The sequence below is a fragment of the Macaca mulatta genome, chromosome 4, assembly GCF_049350105.2.
Source record: "Macaca mulatta isolate MMU2019108-1 chromosome 4, T2T-MMU8v2.0, whole genome shotgun sequence".
Taxonomy (NCBI): domain Eukaryota; kingdom Metazoa; phylum Chordata; class Mammalia; order Primates; family Cercopithecidae; genus Macaca; species Macaca mulatta.
The window spans coordinates 165,641,483-165,666,474 of record NC_133409.1 but is presented as its reverse complement, the minus strand read 5'-3'; the positions used below and the strand labels follow the sequence as shown (position 1 = coordinate 165,666,474).

General features: G+C 43.5%; 1 protein-coding gene across 1 annotated transcript in view; it reads left to right on the top strand.

Annotated features, from left to right (window-relative positions):
* CAP2 (cyclase associated actin cytoskeleton regulatory protein 2) overlaps positions 1-24,992 on the top strand; it is a 166,641-nt gene that overhangs the window by 5,417 nt on the left and 136,232 nt on the right. Inside the window, 1 exon segment of the mRNA NM_001266532.1 lies at positions 24,407-24,528. Coding sequence (NP_001253461.1) covers positions 24,408-24,528 — 121 coding nt within the window. The 5' untranslated portion in view covers position 24,407.

The window sequence follows — 24,992 nt, the reverse complement described above, 5'->3', positions numbered from 1 at the left end:
GCTCACTGCAAGCTCCGCCTCCTGGGTTAACGCCATTCTCCTGCCTCAGCCTCCCAAGTAGCCGGGATTACAGGCGCCCGCCACCACGCCCAGCTAATTTTTTTGTGTTTTTAGTAGAGACGGAGTTTCACCGTGTTAGCCAAGATGGTCTCGATCTCCTGACCTCGTGATCCACCCACCTCAGCCTCCCAAAGTGCTGGAATTACAGGCGTGAGCCACCGCATCCGGCCCAATTTTAAACATTTTTAAGCATACTATTCAGTGGCATTAAACTCATTCTCACTGTTGTGCAACCATTACTATTGTCCATCTCCAGAACTTTTTCATCACCCAAAACTGAAACTTCGTACCCACTAAACATAACTCTGGATTCTCCTCTTCCCCAATCCATGGAAACCACCATTCTACTCTCTGTCCCTGAATTTGCCTATTCTAAGTACCTTATACAATATTTGTCCTTTTGCTACATGAACTTTTGTTTGTTTGTTTTTGAGATGGATTCTAGCTCTGTCACTCACCCAGGCTGGAGTGCAGTGGCGCCATCTCGGCTTGCTGCAACCTCCGCCTGCCGGATTCAAGCGATTCTCGTGCCTCAGCCTCCCCAGTAGCTGGGATTACAGGCACGTGCCACCACCCAGCTAATTTTTGTATTTTTAGTAGAGACAGGGTTTCATCATGTTGGCCAGGCTGGTCTCGAACTTCTGACCTCAGGTAATGCACCTGCCTCGGCCTCCCAAAGTGCTGGGATTATAGGGATGAGCCACCACACCCGGCCTACATGAGCTTTTATATCTGGGGAAATTCCATCTTGTTTTGTTTCTCTCTTTAATAGACACTTCTCCCACTTTAGGAAAATATGGCTTCTTTCACTGAGAAATTATGTGAAGGGATTGTTTCCCTTTCAGTGTACAGCCCTATACAGAAAAGGACATAGAATGTTGTCTAAAACCAGAAGAAGAAATTATGACTATTATGAATGGCGTCTTCATCTACCCTGTCAAGTTAATTAGGCATCTAATAATCCTGGCTTCTCATTGAACACTTAGCCACCTGCAGAAGCTGCACTAGCCCCTGATTCTTAAAATTTCGCATTTACCTGATACATGAATGAAGTAAATCACCTTTGATGTTCCTATCAGGCCTCAGCTTTTCAGAATTTAAAGGCCATTCTGCAATATAGAAGTCTGATCTAAAATCTCTTTTGTTTTGATGGGAAGGGGTATTCTGAGAGGCTGAAGGAGGGTTCCAAGAGGCTGAACATAGAAGGGAGTTAACCTAAATGGCAGTTCTGAAGAGGAAGATGGTTCCTGGAGAAGTTAGATGCTGGAGACACCAAAGACAGACCTGGCACGGTGGCTCACGCCTGTAATCCGAGCACTTTGGGAGGCCAAGGCGGGTGATCACGAGGTCAGGAGATCGAGACCATGCTGGCTAACATGGTGAAACCCCGTCTCTATTAAAAATACAAAAAAAAAAAAAAAATTAGCTGAGCATGGTATCACGTGCCTGTAGTCCCAGCTACTCGGGAGGCTGAGGCAGGAGAATCACCTGAACCCAGGAGGCGGAGGTTGTAGTGAGCTGAGATCGCACCACTGCACTCCAGTGTGGGTGACAGAGTGAGACTCCATCTCAAAAACACACACACACACAAAACAGACCTGTAGTATGTAGACAGCTTTGTTGTCCCATTATTGTGCACAGTTTAATGAGAAAATAACCTCTGTTACTTTGCATCATTCCATTTGGAAATCCAGAGAAATTCTGGGATCCATTGGTTGACTTACTCCCTCTATGTTGAGTGACTGCTGTATCCCTAGCATCTAGGAATGCAAAAATGAAGATCGGTGAAAGAAGACAGAATGAATAGAAGATGACACTTAAGCTGTAAACATAAGTCTCAAAGAATCTATTCTGATGATTATCATCATTTCCTACTTTGTTTCTATTTAGTTTTAGTCAGAGAAGAATCACTGGATTCTTGGCCGGGCGCGGTGGCTCACGCCTGTAATCCTAGCACTTTGGGAGGCAGAGGCCGGTGAATCACGAGGTCAGGAGATCGAGACCATCCTGGCTAACACAGTGAAACCCCAGCTCTACTAAAAATATAAAAAAAATTAGCTGGGTGTGGTAGCAGGTGCCTGTAGTCCCAGCTACTCAGGAGGCTGAGGCAGGAGAATGGCGTGAACCTGGGAGGCAGAGCTTACAGTGAGCCGGGATCACCCCACTGCACTGAAACCTGGGTAACAGAGCGAGACTCCGTTTAAAAAAAAAAAAAAAGAATCACTGGATTCTTGTGAAAATGAATTATTTTATCCTAAGGCAACAAGAGCAGTTAAATTGGACCACACTAAGAAAATGAGATGATCAGATTTTTCAGAACCAGGTAAAAGAGGCTTCCAGATGGTGGATGTATAGTTCAGTCTGGTTATAATGTGATGCACTGGAGGTGGAGGCATCCATTTGTAATCTTAGTTTGGAAGCTGCTATGGGCTGAATGTTTATGTCCTCCCAAAATTCATATGTTGAAATCCTCACTGCCATTGTGATGGTATTAGGAGTGGAAGGCCGTGGGAGGCGAATAGGTCCTGGGGTAGAGCACTCATGAATGGACTGGTGCCCTTATGAAAGAGAACCAAGAGAGACCCTTTGCTCCTTTCACCAAGTAAGGACACAGCAAGAAAGTGCCATCTGTGAGCCAGAAAGTGGGCCTTGATCTGCATTGATCTTGGACTTCCCAACCTCCAGAGCTGTGAGAAACAAATTTCTGTTGTTTATAAGCTATCCAGTCTGTGGTGTTTTTTTATAGCAGCCTGAAAGGAACTAACATAGTAACCTATGTATTACCCAAACTGTGCAAGTGATAGATCAATATGATAGTGTGATCTTTCCATCGAATGCGTACTGTCCTGGTATTGCTACTCACCCCCTCCACTGGCAGGAAAAACAAATGTCTGGCCTAATGAGTTAGGTTGGTTGATGGACAGGTTCAACTAATTGGTTACTTGACATGAGGTAGGCTAAATGCAGATAGTCTTTCTCTCAGCGGTCACGCTAGAAGCTGTGGCTAGAGATTTTCAGGGTACAATGCAGATCCACAATTCTTTGGGCAATTTTAAGTTTACATTTTTATTTCTCCTCCATTTGAATGTCTTCTCTGTTTCTTAGTACTTCTCTCTGTGTTCAAAGTTTCCACTGTAGACAACCCTCCACTCCCCCTCCTTCCATCTTGCTTCAGAACAGCCTCTCTCTTCTTTAGGAATTCACTCCCCTCAATGCCTTTCTGAATAGAAGGTGGACAATTATCTAATTGAAAGTCTTCAGTAATTGAAAACTTTAAAAAGAGACTTGTTAATAGTGTGAGTCTCTATATAATATACGATTGGGATGGAACTCTTTTTTATGCTTCTTATTTTGGTTCAGCAATCTTTAAACTGTGTGCATTTGCTATATGCAAAGGCTTCCCAAAGGTACATATGCACAAGTGTTTTGAGAATATAAATGTCCAAATCCTCCTCTTCCATATGTGCTTTTTCCTAAGACTAATCTTGATGACAATGGACCTGTAATGGAGACATAAGTTCTCTTTCTCATCTGCTTTTCCATAATCACCTTTCTCTCACTTTCCTCGTAAAAAGCGTATGTCTATCCCATTTTCCTAATCCATTTTACTAAATGGTTTATGGCTAACCCATTTTAATAAATTGCTTTACCTAAGGATGTAAAACTCTAGGGGATGGGGAGGGCAAGAAAGGGGGAAATTTCTGAATATAAATTTCTTTGCAAGGGTGAGAAAGCAAATGACTCTATTGTCTGAGCAGAGACCCTTTTGCCAATCACGTGTTTTCTAAATCTATCTTAAAAAACAAAAAGCGAAGGCCAATCTAATCAAATTGTAAACCGATATTAAAGGATAAACTCTAAAAGAGAATGAAATTTTGACTCTCATACAAATAAAAAATAGACATTTTCAAACTTATTTAAAATATGAGAGAGCCAGAAAGGTCTTCCAGTCAATTTAAAGGAGATCATTTATAAGAATGCTGGAATGAATTTCCTTAATACATATAAAACTGGCTTCTTCTACAATGGGAGAGGGAAGGTGACTGGACTTCCACAGGATAAAGTTTATTTGCATGTCTGTATGACTTGCTTTACTATCAGATTTCTGCAAGTTAACATATCTTTACAGAGTTGTAAAATAGCTTAGTCAATGGCAATGAATGACAGAGGTGACCCAGATGAACAAGTATTAGGGTACTCATGAAATTTGTCTTCTCAGTTTTTCCTTACACTGACACTTAAAATCAGTTTTTTGTTTGTTTGTTTTTTGAGACCGAGTCTTGCTCTGTCACCCAGGCTGGAGGGCAGCGGTGCGATCTCGGCTCACTGCAAGCTCTGTCTCCCGGGTTCATGCCATTCTCCTGCCTCAGCCTCCCAAGTAGCTGGGACTACAGGCACCCGCCACCACGCCTGTTGAAATTTTTTGTATTTTTAGTAGAGACTGGGTTTCACCATGTTAGCCAGGATGGTCTCGATCTGCTGACCTTGTGATCCGCCTGCCTCGGCCTCCCAAAGTGCTGAGATTACAGGCGTGAGCCACCGCAGCTGGCCTAAAATAAGTTTTGATATTTCACTACCATGTGATGTTGAAGGAGTTCAAAAAATTAAGTGACATTTCTATAACAAAATTCCTCCCTTTCCATCTCCTTATTATGTTTCCCAGCATTACATTGATAAAAACAAAAAAATCAGAATCAAATTGATGCTCAACCTTCACTCATTTTATTTTTATTTTATTATTATTATTTTTTATTGAGATGGAGTCTTGCTCTGTCACCCAGGCTGGAGTGCAGTGGCACGATCTTGGCTCACTGCAAGCTCCGCCTCCTGGGTTCAAGTGATTCTCATACATCAGCCTCCTGGCTAGCTCGGACTACAGGCGCTAGCCACCATGCCTGGCTAACTTTTTTGTACTTTTAGTAGAGAAGGGGTTTCGTCATGTTGGCCAGGCTGGTCTCAAACTCCTGACCTCAGGTGATCCTCCCACCTCAGCCTCCCAAAGTGCTGAGATTACTGGTGTGAGCCACTGCACCCAGCCACCTTGACTCATTTTAATAAATATGTACATCCAATATCCATAAAGTAATGAAAAATGAAAGTGTTCAAAAGAGAGAGATTTCCAATAAAGTTGCTTTTTATTTACTTTTAGTAATTATTTCTCAAAATTTGTAATATTTGTGTTGTTTTCTAAGTAGTGTCCTACTAATAGTAACAATGGTATCAGAATAGCTTTTTTTAAAAAAAGTTTTGACCATTGAATTAGAATTTAAATTTAAATAATGTTTTTGATGCAGAAAAGTATGGTAGACTAATGAGTAAAATATACTAAAGTGTAAAATATACTAAATCATAAAATACGTAAAATTAGGATAAACTTCTGTAGCGCACGAAGCGTGGAAATATAAGTTCAGGGAGAAAATGGAATTATGCAAAAGTTGTGACTATTATAAGAGCAGCCTGTTCCTGTATTCTTTTAAAATGAGTAAGAATGAATTTCATTGGACATAGAAGATAGTTTTATATGTCAGTATTTACAGTGTTGGAAGTTACATTCTTTGCAACTATTCACATTTTGGTGACAGTTTCTATATGCCAATCTAAAAATGTGCAAGAGGCTTTTACAAAATTCTTTTAGGGTATATACAAGTAAAAGAATTGAAGACTCCTGTTGTAGCTCACCCTGCTGCTATTTTCTGACCAAAAACCAACGGTCAGTAATTGTGGCAAAACCTTTCTAGTTCAGTACTAGTAAATGAACCAATTCATTAATTGACGTAGTTCTAGTGACTCCTTGTTTCACTGGATGTCCCTAAGGAAGACATTTAAGAATAAAGGTCTTGGTCGGTCACGGTGGCTCGCGCCTGTAATCCCCCGCACTTTGAGAGGCTGAGGCAGGTGGATCACAAGGTCAGGCGTTCGAGACCAGCCTGGCCAACATAGTGAAACTCCATCTCTATTAAAAATGCAAAAAATGGCTGGGTGGTGGCTTATGCCTGTAATCCCAGCAATTTGGGAGGCCGAGGTGGGCAGATCACGAAGTCAGGAGATCAAGACCATCCTGGCTAACACGGTGAAACCGCGTCTCTACTAAAAATACAAAAAATTAGCTGGGCGTGGTGGTGCGTGCCTGTAGTCCCAGCTACTCTGGAGGCTGAGACAGGAGAATGGCATGAACCCAGGAGGCGGAGCTTGCAGTGAGCAGAGATCAGGCCACGGCACTCCAGCCTGGGAGATAGAGTGAGACTCCATCTAAAAAAAAAAAAAAAATTAGCTGGACGTGGTGGCAGACACCTATAATCCCAGCTACTCTGGAGGCTGAGACAGGAGAATGGCATGAACCCGGGAGGCGGAGGTTGCATTGAGCCAAGATCACACCACTGCACTCCAACCTGGGTGACGGTGTGAGACTTCATCTCAAAAAAAAAAAAAAGAATTAAAGGTCTTGGTACTTACGACACCTCTCAAAAAAGGATAACAGCCATTACATTTTATTTATTTCTTTGTAGGCAGTTATATCTTTACTTTATTCATCTTTATTGTTCTCCTCTTTGGAGGTACTCACTGTAAGGTATTGTGTGAGTGTGGGTGTATAACAGACAGAAGACAGACAGACAGCACTACAGTATTCCCCTCTTATCCATGAGGGATATGTTCTAAGACCCCCTGCTAATGCCTGAAAGCATGGATAGTACCAAGTCCTATATAGACCACGTTTTTTCCTATACATACCTACTGTGATAAAGTTTAATATATAAGTCCAGGTGCGGTGGTGCACGCCTTCCAGCACTTTCGAAGGCCAAGGGGGGTGGATCACCTGAGGTCAGGAGTTTGAGATCAGCCTGGCCAACATGGTGAAACCCCAACTCTATTAAAAATACAAAAATTAGCCAGGTGTGGTGTCAGACGCTTGTAATCCCAGCCACTTGCGAGGCTGAGGCAGGAGAATCTCTTGAACCCGGGAGGCAGAGGTTGCAGTGAGCTAAGATCACACCACTGCACTCCAGCCTGGGCGACAGAGTGAGACTCCGTCTCAAAATTTAAAAAAGTTTAATGTATAAATTAGGCATAGTAAGAGATTAACAGTAATAACTAGTAATAAACTAGAACATTATTGCCATATCCTATAATAAAGGTTATGTGAATGTACGGTCTCTCTCAAAATATCTTATTGTACTGTGCTCACCTATATTTGGGCCATGGTTGACCATGGGTAACTGAAACTATAGACAGTGAAACTGGGAAAAGGGCAACTACTCTATTTGGATCTGTAAATGTATAGCTTTCACCAAGTTTGGAAGTTTTTGGTCATGATTTCTTCTTCTGTTTTGTTTATTATTATTATTATTTTATTTGAAACAAAAAAGCATAAGGTTTTGTTTTTTTGAAACAGGGTCTCACTCTGTCACTCAGGCTGGAAGGCAGTGGCACAATCTTGGCTCACTACAGCCTCGATCTCCTGGGCTCAAGTGATCCTCCTGTCTCAGCTTCCCAAGTAGCTGGGACTACAAGTGCACACTACCACACTCAACTAATTTTTAAGTTTTTTGTAGAGACGAGGTCTCCCTATGTTGCCCAGGCTGGTCTTGAACTCCTGGGCTCAAGTGATCCCCCTGCCCCAGCCTCTGAAAGTGCTGGGATTACTGGTGTGAGCGACTGTGCCCAGCCTGAGCAGTGGTTTATATCTATTTCAGTTTGCAAAGCCTTTGGGACCGTCCCACAAATGCACAGCTCAGGGACTTGTGCTGGTTCATACACAGAGCCAGGGCATCCCCTTCTTTAGCTCTCTCCTCTCTGGGATTCTCGCCACTCACCTCTACCCCAAGATCCTTTTTTCCTGTTCTTCTGGAAGGATTGAATTTATTTTAAAGTTTACGCTGCTTATGCTGCTGTAGTACAGTTCTCTAAGACTTGGGGCCATCCTTAGGACATAGTAGCAAGAGGAATAAAATACCAGGAATTCTCCCCATACTCTGTGGACCACGAGGTCCCCTGTTCCCCTACTTTTCTGTCAGTAAGCCCATATTTCTTTCTTTTTTGCGGGCGGTGGGGGATGGGGGCGGAGTCTTGTTCTGTCACCCAGGTTGGGATGCAGTGGTGCGATCTCGGCTCACTGCAACCTCCGCCTCCCGGGTTCAAGCAATTCTCCTCCTCAGCCTCCTGCATAGCTGGGATTACAGGCGCGTGCCACCACACCCGGCTAATTTTTGTATTTTTAGTAGAGACAGGGTTTCACCATGTTGGTCAGGCTGGTCTCAAACTCCTGACTTTGTGATCCGCCTGCCTCGGCTTCCCAAAGTTATAGGTGTGAGTAACCGCGCCTGGCCCAGGTTTCTTTTGAACAAACCTTCAGGTGCCTGTGCTTCTGCTCACTGTTCTGCCACACAGTTCTGTGACTACAGCCACGTTTGGGAGAAAAAAATGCAAACAAAACCCAAAACCTGGGCTTTCCTCACACTCTTCTGTTAGTCAGGGCCCCCTTTCCAGTTCCTCTGGCCAAAAGGAGGGGGTTCTGTTGGAGTGTTTACTACCTGCACCCCCACACAATTCTGACTTCGGGTTGACCCTGAAGAAGAAAATAAGAAGAAAACCCAGCGTTTTACTCCCAAATGGGTTCCCTTTTCAATTTTGATTCTTCTCAATTCATGTACTATTGTTTTGTCTTTTGGAATCAGATAGTTGCCTTTTGGGTTTTGAACACTGTTTGGAGAGAGGCTGAAATGGGCTTTCGTCCTCCTTGAGTATCCCTGGTAGCCCCGTCCTCTTTTTGAAGCTTTCTCTTGTTTCCTTTTTCTTCTCTGTTTCTTCCACACCATTCTTTTCTCTCCACTTTACCCACTTTCTCCGTTTTCCCTTTTACTTTGGGCTCCCAGGTTCAAAGAGCAAAAAAAGAAGAACCTGCAGTATTTTTTTAGTGGTCAACAACACAGTTGAAAACTCTGATTGTGTTGAAGTAGTAAATTGAGGCTGGGTGTGGTGGCTCATGTCTGTAATCTTAGCACTTTGGGAGACTGAGTCAGGAGGATCATTTGAGCCCAGGAGTTCAAGGTTACAGTGAGCTATGATTGTGCCATTGCACTCCAGCCTGGGCAACTGAGTCCTGTCTTTAAAAAAAAAAAAAATGGCCAGATGCAGTGCCTCACGCCTGTAATCCCAGCACTTTGAGATTACAGGCAGGTGGATCACTTGAGGTCAGGAGTTCAAGACCAACCTTGCCAACGTGGTGAAACCCCATCTTTACCAAAAAATACAAAAATTAGCCAGGTGTGGTAGCGCATGCCTGTAATCCCAGCCACTCAGGAGGCGGAGGCAGGAGAATCCGTTGAACCTGGGAGGTGGAAGTTGCAGTCAGCTGAGATCCTGCCACTGCACTCCAGCCTGGGTGACAGAAGAAGACTTGGTCTCAAAAACAAACAAAAAAAAATCAAAGTCAAGTGTGAAAGTAGACCCAGGAAGCTAGAGACACATGCTTCTTCAAGGGGGCTGGAGGAATGCTTGGGCCTTCTCCAAGGGGGCTGGAGGAATGCTTGGGCCACATTGATCACCTGGCTATTTTATTTTACATCAGATGATCACACTTGGATTTGTTAGTAACTTCTATTCATAAAACTGGCTCAGCACTTAAGAACTGATCTTTAAGGTTTTTCTTTTTTCATTTTCTTTTAAGAGAGTTGCTGAATCTATTATTTAATTGCATATAATTACAATGAATGCTGGTACATTTTACGATTACAAGGAATTTCAACAAACCTTATTATTCATTGTCTAAGTCCATTAGTATTGCTGTAAAGGATACCTGAGACTAATTTATAAAGATAAGAGGTTTATTTGGCTCACAGTTCTGCAGGCTGTACAAGAAACATCTGCTTCTAGCGAAGGCCTCAGGCTGCTTCCATTCGTGGCTTAAGTTGAAGGGAAGCTGGAATGCGCAGATTACATGGCGAGAGAAGCAGCAGGAGGAGAGGGGAGGTGCCAGGCTCTTTTTTTTCTTGCCACTCTATAGCTCACAAGTGGATGCCAGCCTCTTATTAACAACCAGCTCCCTTGGGAACGAATAGAGCAAGAACTCACTACTGTGAGAATGGCACCAAGCCATTCATGAGGGATCCGCCCCCATGACCCTAACACCTCCCACCTCCCACCTCCCACCTCCCACCTCCCACCTCCCATTAGGCTCTACCTGGGGATCAGATTTCAACATAAGTTGGAGGGAGTCAAACAAACCAAACCATAGCGCTTACCATTCCAGAGAGATAAGACATTCTTCACATTGAAATGACAGAATTTAATAAAGGAAAACATTTCTAGTCATGAGAAGTGACTGACTATATAAAATCATAGCCTCTTTTATGCTTTCAGTCCATGGTCCTTTTGATATCCCTCTGGTTGCAGTCTGCAGTGATTTTGCAGTGTGTTTGTTCTGTGGTGTGGTTTGAGAAGTGTGGTGTGGTTTGAGAAGTGTGGTGTGGTTTGAGAAGTGTGGTGTGGTTTGAGAAGTGTGGTGTGTGAGGCGGGGCGTGGTGGCTCATGCCTGTGTGGGCGGAGGATTACTTAGGTGCAGAGGCAAGAGACTGAAGACACAAACTATTTCAGTATAATAAAGACAATAGTTAGAATAAGAATAGTCATAATACAAATTAGACATAGAGATGATCATGAACGATTATCAATTATTATAAACATTATTAATCGTTAGCTTTTAATATTACTCCTTGTTGCATTACTAATACAACCTAGGAATAACCGGTGGGTATGGGGTCAGGTGCTAAAGGGACATTGTGAGAAGTGACCAAGAAGACAAGAGGTGAACCTTCTATCACACCCGCATAAGGGCTGCTTGAGGGCTCCTTGGTCAAACGGTAACACCAGTGTCTGGGAAGGCACCCGTTACTTAGCAGACCACAAAAGGGAGTCTCCTTTCCTTGGAGGAGTCAGGGAACACGCTGCTCCACCAGCTTCTTGTGGAAGGCTGGATATTATCCAGGCCTGCCCGCAGTCATCCGGAGGCCTAAACCCCTCCCTGTGGTGCTCTGCTTCCATGGTCACGCTCCTTGTCGACTTTCATGCTCCTCCCATACTCCTGATTCCTCTTTAAAGTTCATAGTAGATAGTGGTAGAAAAAAATAGTGAAAGTCTTAAAGTCTTTGATCTTTCTTGTAAGTGCAGAGAAGAAAACGCTGACGTATGCTGTCGTCTCTCTGCTTCGGCTACCTAAAAGGGAAGGGCCCCCTGTCCTGTGATCACATGACTTGCTTCACCTTGTCAATCACTTAGAAGATTCACCCTCCTTACCCTGCCCACTTGTCTTGTAAGCAGTAAATATCAGGGAGTGTAGCCGTTCGGGGCCATCACCTGTCTCTACGTCTTGGTGGTAGTGGTCCCCCGGGCCCAGCTGTCTTTTTTTCTATCTCTTTGTCTTGTGTCTTTATTTCTACGATCTCTCTTCTCCACACATGAGGAGAAAAACCCACAGGCCCTGTAGGGCTAGTCCCTATATACCTGTAATTCCAGCACTTTGGGAGGCTGAGGCAGGCGGATCACCGGAGGTCAGGAGTTCGAGACCAGCCTAGCCAACATGGTGAAACCCCATCTCTACTAAAAATACAAAAATTAGCCTGGTGGGTGCCTGTAATCCCAGCTACTCAGGTGGCTGGGGCAGGAGAATCACTTGAACCCAGGAAGTGAAGGTTGTGGTGAGCCAAGATCATGCCAGTGCACTCCAGCCTAGGTGACAGAGTAAGACTCTGTCTCAAAAAAGAAGTGTGGTATGTGAGGTGTTGCCGTCATTGTGTCTGGAAGATGGAAGAGGTGGTGACACTTGCCATGATAATTCAGGGACTGAGCACTCACTGGGTACAGATTGCAGTGATGAGTGTGGTGGACCATTCAGAGGGAAATTATAATAATGACATGTAGGCATCACTTTATAGTTGCAAAGCTCACTTCATGGTCTCCTTTCACCTTCCCAAGAATCCTGGCATGTATTATTATTGGGTAGATAATACTTAAGTCATATTTCTAGAAGTCCCCTGAGCTTTAGGTCCCTACTTGTAACTGCCAACTGTAGGCACTTCTAATGCAGATCCTGTAACTCTGAACTCCTCTGCCCTGGGCACTCCCTATCTCTGTTTTGATTGGCACCACCTTCCCTGAAGCAAAACGTCTAAGATAGCCTAGCTTCTCCCTTTTCCTCCAAATCCTCAACCATTTAATCTTTTCCCAAATCTTGCCTAATTTAAACTTCCCTTAGATCTTCCTTAACCTGCTGTCACTTTCTTAGTAAATTCCCAACTCCCCTCCCAGCCCTCTCTACCACCCCTTCTAACTACTCATCAATCCCTTGTTTCCCATGCTCTGTTAGATAGCTCCTGGCGCATAATGAATGTTCCATCAATATTTACTCGTCATTCATGCTTCCATGCCTTTGCATATGCAAGGCACAGGCGCTGGGATGCCTTTACTTATTTTTCTTCTGAATACCATCCTCTCATCTTTGAGACTTAATTTGGTTCCTGTCATAACTTTGGTAGCCTCTCTACTTCCCAGGGCTCAGTTGCATGTCTACCTTTGTTGAGCTCCCCTTCCCATGTGCTCCCACTGCTTTCCTGCACACCTCTGTTATAGTAATTCTCAAAGTGTGGGCCCCTTCTACTCTGAAGAGTGCTTCTTAAAAAGGCAGATTCCTGGGAATACCGAGAACTACTGCATCAGTATTGTTGAGAGTGAGGCCCAGGAGCCTGCATTTAGGAAGCCTCACCTCTCCCCCAGTGATTCTTACACAGAGGAAGAAGAGTGGTGAGAATCAGTGTTTTATTCTCTCACCTGCCTTGGCCCCTACAACTAGTTCCAGGAGTGGGGAGTAGGGCCACTTAGAGTAGTCTCCGGGTAAGTTTCACCACCACTTCTGACCGTTGGGAGATGAGAACAGCAAAGTTACTCAGATTTAATGGTTTTTAACTGAATCTTTACAAAGAGGCACAATCCTTTTTCATTTGTTTGTTTTTAAACCTTTTTTGAGTTATAATTTTATATGTCATAAAATTGACCCATTTTAAATGTCCTAACCTACTTTCTGTCTCTATAGATTAGCCTTTCCTGGATATTATAAATGGAATCATACAATACACAGTCTTCTTGTCTACCTTTCATTTAGCGTAATGTTTTTGAAGTTCACTTGTTTTGTAGCATGTATCACTATTTCATTTTTTTTTTTTTTTTTTTTGAGACGGAGTCTCGCTCTGCCACCCAGGCTGGAGTGCAGTGGCCGGATCTCAGCTCACTGCAAGCTCCGCCTCCCGGGTTCACGCCATTCTCCTGCCTCAGCCTCCCGAGTACCTGGGACTACAGGCGCCCGCCACTGCGCCCGGCTAGTTTTTTGTATTTTTTAGTAGAGATGGGGTTTCACCGTGTTAGCCAGGATGGTCTCGATCTCCTGACCTCTTGATCCGCCCGTCTCGGCCTCCCAAAGTACTGGGATTACAGGCTTGAGCCACCGCGCCCGGCCTATTTCATTCTTTTTAATGGCTGAATAATACTCTGTTATAATACATATGTATTTTTTTGCTTTGCCATTCACTGGTTAATGGACATTTGGATTGTTTCCATTTTTTGGTCATTATGAACAGTGCTGCTACGACATTTGTGCACAAGTCTTTGTGCAGACATATATTTTTATTTCTTTTGAGTGAAATAGAGTGGAATGGCTGGTTCATATGACAAATATGTGTTTAACTTTTGAAGAAACTTCCAAACAGTTTAAACCAACTGCACCATTTTCCACATTCACCAGCAATGTGTGGGTTCCAATTCCTTCGTATTCTCACCAGCACTTTTTATTATCTGTCCCTTAGTTTGTAACCATCCTAGTGTGTGTGAAGTGGTATCTGATTGGAGTCTTGATTTGTATTTTCCTAATGACTACTGATGTTGAGCCCTTTCACACGTGCTCTCGGCCATTTGCCGGTCTTCTCTGGAAAGATGTCTATTTAGATATTTTGCTGATTATTAAACTGGCATATTTGTCTTCTTATTGAGTGTGAAAGTTTTTTATATATTCTGGATATAAGGGGAGTAATATATTTACTTGATGGAGGGAAAAAAGGTTCACAATCCCCCTGCCCAGTCTGTAGTGGCTTCACAATCCCCCTGCCCAGTCTGTAGTGGCTTCACAATCCTCCTGCCCAGTCTGTAGTGGCTTCACAATCCCCCTGCCCAGTCTGTAGTGGCCTGGCCAGCAGGGTCTCCATGGCTCTTCTTTTCTCAGTGCCAGGGTGTTGCCCTTAGGGGACTCCTAGAAGCAGTTCTTTGAACTCTACCTCGTCCATGGTGTAAACAAGAGCAAAGGGGCAACGTGGGGACACAGGAATAGAAAAAGCTTCCTCAACTGCATAGGTGCTTAGAAATGGCCATAGAGGGGCTTGGGGAATGAGCTCCTCTTCAGTGAAGGGTTTCTTTTTCTTTTTTTTTTTTTTTGAGACAGAGTCTCTCTCTGTTGCCCAGGCTGGAGTGCAGGGGCAGTGGCGCAATCTCCACTCACTGTAAGCTCTGCCTCCTGGGTTCACACCATTCTCCTGCCTCAGCCTCCCGTGTAGCTGGGACTACAGGTGCCCGCCACTGCACCCGGCTAATTTTTGTATTTTTAGTAGAGACGGGGTTTCACCATGTTAGCCAGGATGGTCTCGATCTCCTGACCTCGTGATCCGCCCGTCTCGGCCTCCCAAAGTGCTGGGATTACAGGCGTGAGCCACCGCGCCAGGCCTAGTGAAGGGTTTCTATCTCGTGTTCAGCTAAGCGAGTTTCCACTCCGTGATAGGGGAATAGCATAGGGTTTATCCTGGTCCTGCTCAGCATTCAGAGTCTTTTATTTTATGGCTCTGCCTTACTCAGCCCCATCACCCCAAGTCAGCGCACAGAGCCAGCCCGGGGTGTACTTAGCCTTCCCCATGGCCTCAGTTCTCACTGGGCTCCCTCTTGCCTCAGTAGCCCGGTTCCCTGTGGCCCAGTGCCATGGACAGCTGGCCGGCCCCCAGTGGCTGAACTGTCTACTCCTCAAGGAGATGGTGCCTTGAGAACACAGTCTGTGTCTCATCCACCTGTGTAGCCCCAAGCCAGTACTGAACGTAGCCCAAAACACCTTTGCAGACAATTTTCTTAAGCCACTGAATGAAGAAGAAGGAATGAATTCGTATATGGGAAATAGGAAAACTGAGACTCAGACAGATTAAGTAGTCTGTCTACTAGAAGACTCAAGACCTCCAGAATCACGTGGGTTGTCACGTGATGAAGGGACTGGGTCTCAAATTAAGGTTCTCTGATCCCCAGAGTGCTTTTTCCACTACATCAAGTTATGGGTCCTAGCCTTTTATCTTCAGACATCTCAACTTAGAGGACAAATGCTTAAACTACGAGGCTGATCAGAGATGGTTCTGAGGGGTGATACCACCAGAGTGGAGGGGGCAAATGGGATGGCAAGGTAATTGTATGTGTGGTTTCCATAGAGATGTTAGGGAATAAATATTTCTAATTTCAACTTAGAGGAGGCATATTTATATACAAGGCAAATTAGGGATGGCTCTGAGGGGTGATACCGCCACAGTGGAGGGAGAAAATGGGATGGCGAGGAAATTGTATATGTGGTTTCGATGGTCGATGGAGATGTAAATACCTTTCCGGAGATGACTCTGATTTGTGAGATACTGCAAGATCTCTTGGAGGAGCTGGGATTTGGGGAGTGAAAGTAGCAGTGCTAGGAAGAACCTTGGAGGCAGCTGAATCATGGCACAGGAGAGGGATAGGATAGGACGTATTTGGGACTTGGGGAGTTGTCCCTGTAGCATGTGGGTATCTCAGGAGCCTGGGAATTGTAGCTAGAGAGCTGGGGTGAGATCCTTCTGAAGGTCAGGCTGAAGCATTTTTCTCCTGTGGTGAGACCTGATTAGAGGCTCTAGAGGAGTCAGTTGGCTAACCAGGATCTCATATATGTTTTCTCCAGTTTCATGAAACATTGAGAGTGTTCCTTTTCTTATATAACTCTCTGGTCTCAGCTATTCTGATTTCACCATCTCAAAAATCAGAGACTCTTGAAACATCTTTGCAATAAAAAGAAAATGGTGCTTTTTGTTTGCTGTTTGGCGAGAAGCTGTCTCCAGAAATGCTCTATAGGAGAGTAAGCAAAAGACACGAAGGCGGGCACTTTGGCAACGTGAATGTATCTCTTAGTCAAACAGCTCCCTGGCTTGACTGAGCAGGGTTTGCTTTCAGCCCCCTCACACTACAGTAGGGCAGGAAACGTTTTTTGATCAGCCTTGGTTTTCGAGATATGAGCCTTGTGCCTAGCAGATAGTGGGAACTGACTGATTTGAGTGAATGAAACAAACATATTCAATGAGCCAGTTAATGAATGAATGAATACTGTGATGGTGTGTTTCTCCTATACATAGCATTACCCAATTAGTAATAGTGAATCACAAGGTTACTTCTCCTAGTGCTTGGTAGTTTCCTGGGAAAGAAAAAAAAGTCACTGATATGGTTACAGTAAAGAGAATTTAACGATTGACCAGGCGCAGTGGCTCACGCCTGTAATTCCAGCACTTTGGGAGACCGAGGCGGGCAGATCACACGAGGTCAGGAGTTCGAGACCACCCTGGCCAACATGGCAAAACCCCGTCTCTACTAAAAATACAAAAATTAGCCTGGCGTGGTGTTGGGCGCCTGTAATTCTAGCTACTTGGGAGGCTGAGGCAGGAGAATCACTTGAACCCAGGAGGCGGAGATTGCAGTGAGCCAAGATCACGCCACTGCACTCCAGCCTGGGTGACAGAGTGAGACTCTGTCTCAAAAAAAAAGAAAAAAAAGAGTTTAACAATTTAGAACGGTCTGATTTGATGGTAGTTTACCAAATATTTTAAATTTTGATGGACCTATAGAGAAATTAGCCCATTGTAACTTTATTTTTTGCAGAGAGTTCACATATAAACCAGTTGCCTAGCCTCACTATGAGAAAATGTTTGAAAGTCTCCAGTTTCCTGTCACTTCAAGTCTATTTCCTTTTTTTTCTTTATTTCTTAAAAAAAAAAAAAACACTTAAAAATGGGGTACATGTGCAGAACGTGCAGATTTGCTACACAGGTATATGTGTACCGTGGTTTGCTGCACCTATTGACCCGTCCTCCAGGTTCCCTCCCCTCAGTCCTCACCTCCCAGTGGGCCCTGGTGTGTGTTGTTCCTCTCTCTGTGTTCATGTGTTCTCAGTGTTCAACCCCCACCTATGAGTGAGAACACGTGGTGTTTGGTTTTCTGTTCCTGCATTAGTTTGCTGAGGATAATGACTTCTAGCTTCTTCCATGTCCCTGCAAAGACATGATCTCATTCCTTTTTATGGCTGCATAGTATTCTATAGTGTATATGTACCACATTTTCTTTTTCTAGTCTATCATCGATGGGCATTTGGGTTGGTTCCATGTCTTTGTTACTGTAAATAGTGCTGCAATAAACATATGTATGCATGTGTCTTTATAGCAGAATGATTTATAATCCTTTGGGTCTATACCCAGTAATGGGATTGCTGAGTCAAATGGTATTTCTGGTTCTAGATCCTTGAGGAATCGCCATACTGTCTTCCACAGTGGTTGAACTAATTTACATTCCCACCAACAGTGTAAAAGTGTTTCTGTTTCTCCACAGTCTCACCAGCATCTATTGTTTCCTGACTTTTTAATAATCACCATTCTGACTAGCGTGAGATGGTATCTCATAGTGGTTTTGATTTGCGTTTCTCTGATGATCAGTAATGTTGAGCTTTTTAAAATATGTTTCTTGGCCACGTAAATGTCTTCTTTTGAGAAAAGTCTGTTTCCTATTTAATACTAGGTTCATGATCTTCAGAAGCCCTTGGATCTGGGTCTCCCTTTCGGAATTGGAAGAGAAACACTCACTACCATTATTTCTGTATTTTTGGCCTAGTGAAGAGAACTTTCAGCTAGCAATCAGGAAACCTGAAAGACCCACTTGTTTTATTAACATGAAAACGTTATCCAAGTAGCATTATCTCTTACTTGTTTTGTGAACTTGTTGTGAGGAATTTACAAAATCCTTTAGACAATGTGGAGTTTTAACACAATTTGAAATCCTGAAGAAAAAGGAGCCATGGAAGAGACCCAAAGGCTTACATTAGAGGGAGCAAGTGTGCTCTTTCAAGTCATGGGAGGAAGCCACTGTGGTTCCAAGTAGGAAAAACCAATCTAGCGTCTTCTTTTAAATGAAAATTTCTCCTATGAAAATCTGGCTTTCAGCCTGATCTGGGATGGTGCCAGTGAGTGGGTAGGCAAGGAAAAGGCAGCGAGAGGTAGCTAATTAATTAGTCAATCAAAAAGTATTTATAGATTCTCTAGGTATAGGGCACCATGCTGGACTCAGTGGGAGATGCAAAGAAGAGTAAGATCCAACCTCAGCCCCTGAAAAGCTTGCAGCCGGTCTCCTTGGGAGACAAGGTGTACATGTGCTGACAGGAAAGAAAGCACAAGGCAGGTTTTTAATTGGGCAGTATGTCTCACAGATGCAAAATAGGTAATCCAGGCAAATAGGGTGTTATTCTAGGCTTATCACCATTTACATTGTGCCATGGAGTGTCAATGTTCAAAGCATCTATGAAAGCTGCTTTTGTAACTGGTTCCATTGAGCTAGTTAGGGCTTAACAGACCCTTCACCACTGAGCATAAGATGGGTTGGGTGAAGAAAATATGACGGATGAAGGAGTGCTGCTGTTTTGCAGAAATGACCCCAAAGAGATTGGGCCTTCACCCTTTGCTGTTTAGAAGCAAAAGAGTCGTTGTAAAAATGTTCAGAGGGAAAATATGTGATGAAAAACATGAATTACATACCACAATTTTCATTTTATGGTAACCGCACCTTCATGTAGACTTGAGAAAACTCTTTTAAACATGTTGGAGGAATAAGTACATGGACAGAGGAAAATGAAATGTTGGGGACAAAAATAAGGCTATACTGACCTGAAGTTTTCCGTTAGTCATTTCCATTGACCAGATCTTCTAGATGACTGCCTGACATTCCAAATATAACTATTCCCGCTGACAGCAAAATGAGATGGAATGACTTAATAGCGGCAGCTAACGTTTATTATTGACCATGTTCCAGACTTTCTCTACCTTTATACTTCATGGCAACCCTGTGTATAGTATACCTCCTGGCTCAGATGCAAAGAGTCATAATTGTGTTAACTCTGGATACTGATCACACAAAAATTGTGATATAACACTATTGGGAGGACAAGACAATAGGCAATGTGCATGTAGGTAGTAGTGGAGACTGAGCAAGGAAAAAGTAAACCCTTGTATTTTTGGTGGGAACTCAGTAGATAATGCCCCAAACTGAAGAAAACCAAATAAGACACAGAGATAGAGTCATGTTATTTAGAGATAAGGGGGAGGTGGGGGGTGATTATCAAGGACACAGTTAAAATAATTGAAAATGATTGGCACTTATGACACAGAATGGAAGAGTGTAGAACTATTGATTCTTTAAATTATGTGCATGTTTAGCTTTGATAAAAATAAAAATTAGACTGGGCGCCATGGCTCACGCCTATAATCCCTTTACTTTGGGAACCTGAGATGGGCGAATTACTTGAGCCCGAGAGTTCAAGACCAGCTTGGACAACATAAGGAGACACTGTCCCTGCAAAAACTAAATTTAGAAAATTAGCCAGATGTGGTGGCATGCCCTGTAATCCTAGTTACTAGAGAGGATCTTTGGTGGGAGGATCCCTTGAGCCCAAGAGGTGGAGGCTGCAGTGAGCTATGACTGTGCCACTGCACTCCAGCCTGAGAAATAGAGTGAGACCCTGTCTCAAAACAAAATCAAAAAACCTTGAAAAGTGAGGGGAAAATTCAAATAAGAAAAAAAAAAAAAAGACCAAAAAGGAGGATGGGTGCACTTCTCATTATAATGACACTCAAAACAGAATACCAAAAAAAAAAAAAAAAAAAAAAAAATTAATTCAAAACAAAGAATTAAGATTAATCTCAAGTACAAGTTTTCAAAACCTGATTTTTTTTTTTTTTTTCTGAGACAGAGTCTCATTTTTTCACCCAGGCTACAATGCAGTGGGGGTGAACATGGCTCACTGCAGCCTCGACCTCCCAGGCTCAAGAGATCCTTCTGCCTCAGTCGTCCAAGTAACTGGGACTATAGGCATGTGCCACCACAACTAGCTAATTTTTCAATTTTATGTAGAGATGGGTTTCGCTATGTTGCCCAGGCTGGTCTAGAACTCTTGGACTCTAGCAATCCACCCGCCTCCGCCTCCCAAAGTGCTGGGATTACAGGCATGAGCCACCGGACCCAGCCCCTAAAACAAATCGTGAAAAAGAGAAAGTTGTGCGATGTTATGTTCCTTCCTCTTTTTTCCCCACACACACTCACACTCTGGTCAGGTGTTTCTGTGTATCCTCTGGCCTTTCCTTGCCGTCGGCTTCTACTTGAATAGGATGACTAGCGATGATCTGGAGGACCAAGTTTGAGCTGTGTCATCTAACCCAGTCGCTTTATTCTCCAGCTGTGAATCTGGCTTCTCTTTGTTCCTCACTGGGTTCTTAGAATAGCTTCTTTCCTACCATCTTGCTGTATCCTCCTATTCTGCTGGCCTCCTGAACCAAACTCCTCGGTCTATCCCCCTGGCTCTGACTCATTCCTTACCCTGACCTTGCTGTCTGTATTTGCTTTGACTACCCTATGAGTTTCCTCAACCTAATTCTTAATTCCTGGCTGCCACCTCCTTGTCAAAACTTGGCTAAATCCACTTTGGAATGCTAAGGCGGATGGGACTGCCTGGGAAGAATTTGGAGAATCTGCAGGTCTGCTCTTTCCTCATTCTTGAGAGCCAGGCTAGTGGCTGAGGGTATATGGAGAGAGAGAGGGAGAGAGGCAGAGAGAGTTTGGAGAGAAGAGGGCATGATCATGCCGACCATCCTGGGCCCCATCAGTCTCCTTGGGAATGCTAATATGTCTCCTGGTATAGTCTTTCTTTTATTTATTCTTCATTTTATCTTAGAAACTGTTCTGAAAGTTTTAAACCCAGAGACATCTCTCCAACTTCCTTGCATGAGCTGTATTTTGACCACTTTAGAGACTGTGGCAGAATTTCGGTCTTGCTCGTGGTGATTTTACATGGAGTGACATCTGAGTCGCTTTTCGACTGCATTCCACACCAATCTGTCCAGCCCTGCAGCTTGTGGGCTGACTCCTGTTGTCTTTCAACATACGGAGCACTATGAGATAGTGCGAGTTTGGGTCTTGTCAGGGAGTCTGATTAAGCCACAGTCAGAGACGGCAGTCCTAAGTGTGAAATGTAACAGGCCTTCTCAAGACAGCTTCATCTGTGAACTGCTGGAGGTGGCTGGTGCCATTCTGTTAGGAATAGGAGCTTGCTAACAAAGCAAACATTTTTTTTTTTCTGTCGCGGGCTAGGTCTATGGTGGTAACATTTGGCAAGTTGAGTAACAGGGAACATAGATAACTGTGAACAGATGGGCAACTATTAAAAGATTTCAGGGGCTTTCATCATTTCTCAAATGGCCTTCACCCACCTACAGGATACCCAGTTCCCTTGCAAGAGGATTACGTAAAGGATTCAATTACATTTCTCTTTCCTTTTTTTTTTTTTCTTCAATTGCGATGGAAGCACAAGCTCTGACGTGAAGAGGAAAAGAATAGATGAGAAATTTCTAATTTTGAATCCCCTTAGGATTAGATGCTGATTTCAGCTGTGCAGAGAACACTGCCCCATATTTTGCAAGAGTAACTGTTGCCAGTTTCAGGAGAGATGACTTTCCAAAATAGACAGTAAACTCCGCCCTCCACAGCCGATGACCATCTGACATTCAGACAGAATTACAGAGGTATATAAGCTTTTGAAACTTTTATAACCTTGCTTTTGAAAAACGGCAGTGGCACGTCATCACTGCGTTTAAGCTCAAAACTGATGGACTACAAAACACATAAGAGAAATGTATTGCCTGGTCCCCTGCAGAAACATAAAATATTTATCCATCTGAGAGCAATTAAATGTATTTCCCCCTGCTTTAGGACAGCAGTGTCTCTGATTCAGAAGCATGCTGTTCCTCTTTTGCTCAGAATGATGCTTGGAAGGTTCTTAAGAGGGAGAAGAATTCCAGGCACTGATTAAGAGGAGGCATGTTGTCTTCTCTTAAGGGGCAGCAGCCTGATTTTGCCAAAAGCAGTCATAAGTTGATGTGGCCGGGGTTAAGGTGGCTATAAGCTAGATCTCAGGAATCTGAACAAATTAGATTGGGTGTCATTCCTCAGAGGTTGCCTTAACGACATATAGATTCTAGGGCCAATAATCTTAATATAAGTTTACAATTTTAGTGGGTACTTACCCTATGCACAGTCATTTAATTTTCTGTTTGGAAGCAGGAAGCATGGATACCCTGCCCCCTCGCCATTTTTTTTTTCTTCTAGACAGTGTCTTGCTCTGTCACCCAGGCTGAAGTGCAGTGGTGTGATCTCAGCTCACTGCAACCTCCACCTCCTGGGTTCAAGCAATTCTCCTGCCTCAGTCTCCCGAATAATTGTGTTTACAGGTACCTGCCACCATGCCCGGCTAACCTTTTTATTTTTATTATTTTATTTTATTATTTTATTTATTTTTGAGATACAGTCTCTCTCTGTTGCCAGCCTAGAGTGCAGTGGCACAATCTCAGCTCACTGCAACCTCCGCCTCCCGGGCTCAAGTGATTCTCCTGCCTCAGCCTCCCGAGTAGCTGGGATTACAGGCATGTGCCACCATGCCCAGCTAATTTTTGTATCTTTGGTAGAGATGGGGTTTCACCAGGTAGGCCAGGCTGGTCTCGAACTCCTGACCTCATGATCCGCCTCTCTCAGCCTTCCAAAGTGCTGGGATTACAGGCGTGAGCCACCGCACCTGGTCACCCTGCCCCATTTTTATCTCCAGTCCTCTAATCAGCTTCAGTCCCTATTTATCCCAGCCAAGAGTACTGGGTAACTGAAGATCCCTGTCTCTACAAACCACCCCACCGAAGACTAAATTTTGCTTAAACATAACCAGCAGCCTTATAAAAGGAAAATAACCATTTGTCATATTTTAAATTAAAACCCTACATTCAGAATAATTATAATTTAAAATAATTCAGCAACAGAAACACCAAAACAAACCAATCAGTAATAAGTGCAAAACAATTAGCTCTTGGAGGTGATGGCCTCTTTGCCTGCTAAATGATGCTCAGGTTCATAAACTCAGTTCTCCTGGATTGGGCTGTTTGGTTTTATGTAATTGAGTAAACAAGGATTATCAGTGGGTTTAGTCTCCTTGGAGAATTTTACTTTAACAGAAGGAATTATTGAAAATACTGAAAATATGTTCCCACCATTAGCAGAAGAAGAGCTGGCAATATTAATTTTTCCATATATGTTTTGTAGGCTTTTAAAAAGTAAGTACTGCACATAGATTGTGTCATATAACAAAGAAGCATCCACACAGGCACTTGGAAGCAGTATAAAGGGAGTGAATATTTGTGTATTACATACTGGGCTTGTAATAATCACTAATGGAATAGAAAATAAGCTCAATATAATGCTGATTTTTTTTTTTGTTCCAAGATTTAGGTTCTTTTGAATTTCACATATTTTTCTGATATTTAGAAATACTCTTTAGATAAATAAAAGACGCATGCACACACATTTATAGCAGCATAGTTCGCCATAGCAAAGATACGGAACCAACCTAAGTCCCCATCAACCAATGAATGGATAAAGAAAATGTGGTGTATATGCACTATGCAATACTAGTCAGTCAAAGACAGGAACAAAATAAGGTCTTTTACATTAACTTGGATGGAGCTGGAGGCCATTATTCTAAGTGAAGTAGCTCAGGAATGGAAAACCAAATATCCTATGTTCCTCACTTATAAGTGGGAGCTAAGCTATGAGGATGCAAAGGCATAAGAATGATATAATGGACTTTGGGGACCTGGGGAAGGATGAGAGGGGGATGAGGGATAAAATACTACACATTGGGTACAGTGTACACTGCTCGGGTGATGGGTGCACCCAAACCTCAGAAATCACCACTAAAGAACTTATCCATGTAACCAAAAACCACTTGTACCCACCCCCAAAACTGCTGAAATTAAAAAACAACAATAATACATACAATTTCTTGGTTACAAAAATAAAAATAAAGCCATCCCCAGTGATTGTGTCTTCCTCCTTGCTGTTGTTGAGACTGATGGTGTTGGTTTGCTTATTCTCCCTGATGCTCATGCAGCCTCCGTTTGTGCCTGTGCTTTTCCAGAATGGCCAACATGCAGGGACTAGTGGAAAGACTGGAACGAGCTGTCAGCCGCCTGGAGTCGCTGTCTGCAGAGTCCCACAGGCCCCCTGGGGACTGCGGGGAAGTCAATGGTGTCAGTGGAGGTAGGGTCACAAACTGTTGTCATTCCTGGTCTTCTTGTGGGTCACTTCATTTTGTTTCCATCATTTCACTCTCAAGGAACATTTCTATTATCCTTCAGCTTCCTTACCCCTTCCATTGTATGTGACCATAACATTAACCAGAGGCAAGCAATCCTGAAAAAGAGAAAGGAAGAAAATCTTTCAACCCACAATCCACAAAAATTATCAGTATCTGTGCCTTTTAGAGACAGGGTCTCGCTTTATCACCCAGGCTGGAGTGCAGTGGTGCAGTCATAGCTCACAGTGACCTCAAACTCCTGGGCTCAAGCCATCTCCCCACCTCGGCCTCCCAAAGTGCTGGGATTACAGGTGTGAGCCACTGTGCCCAGCCTCAGTGCCTCTTAAGAGCATATTCATCTTTCGTTTAGTGTTCATACTGCTGTCCGGCACTCAATGACTAAATATATTATCTACATAATTATCAA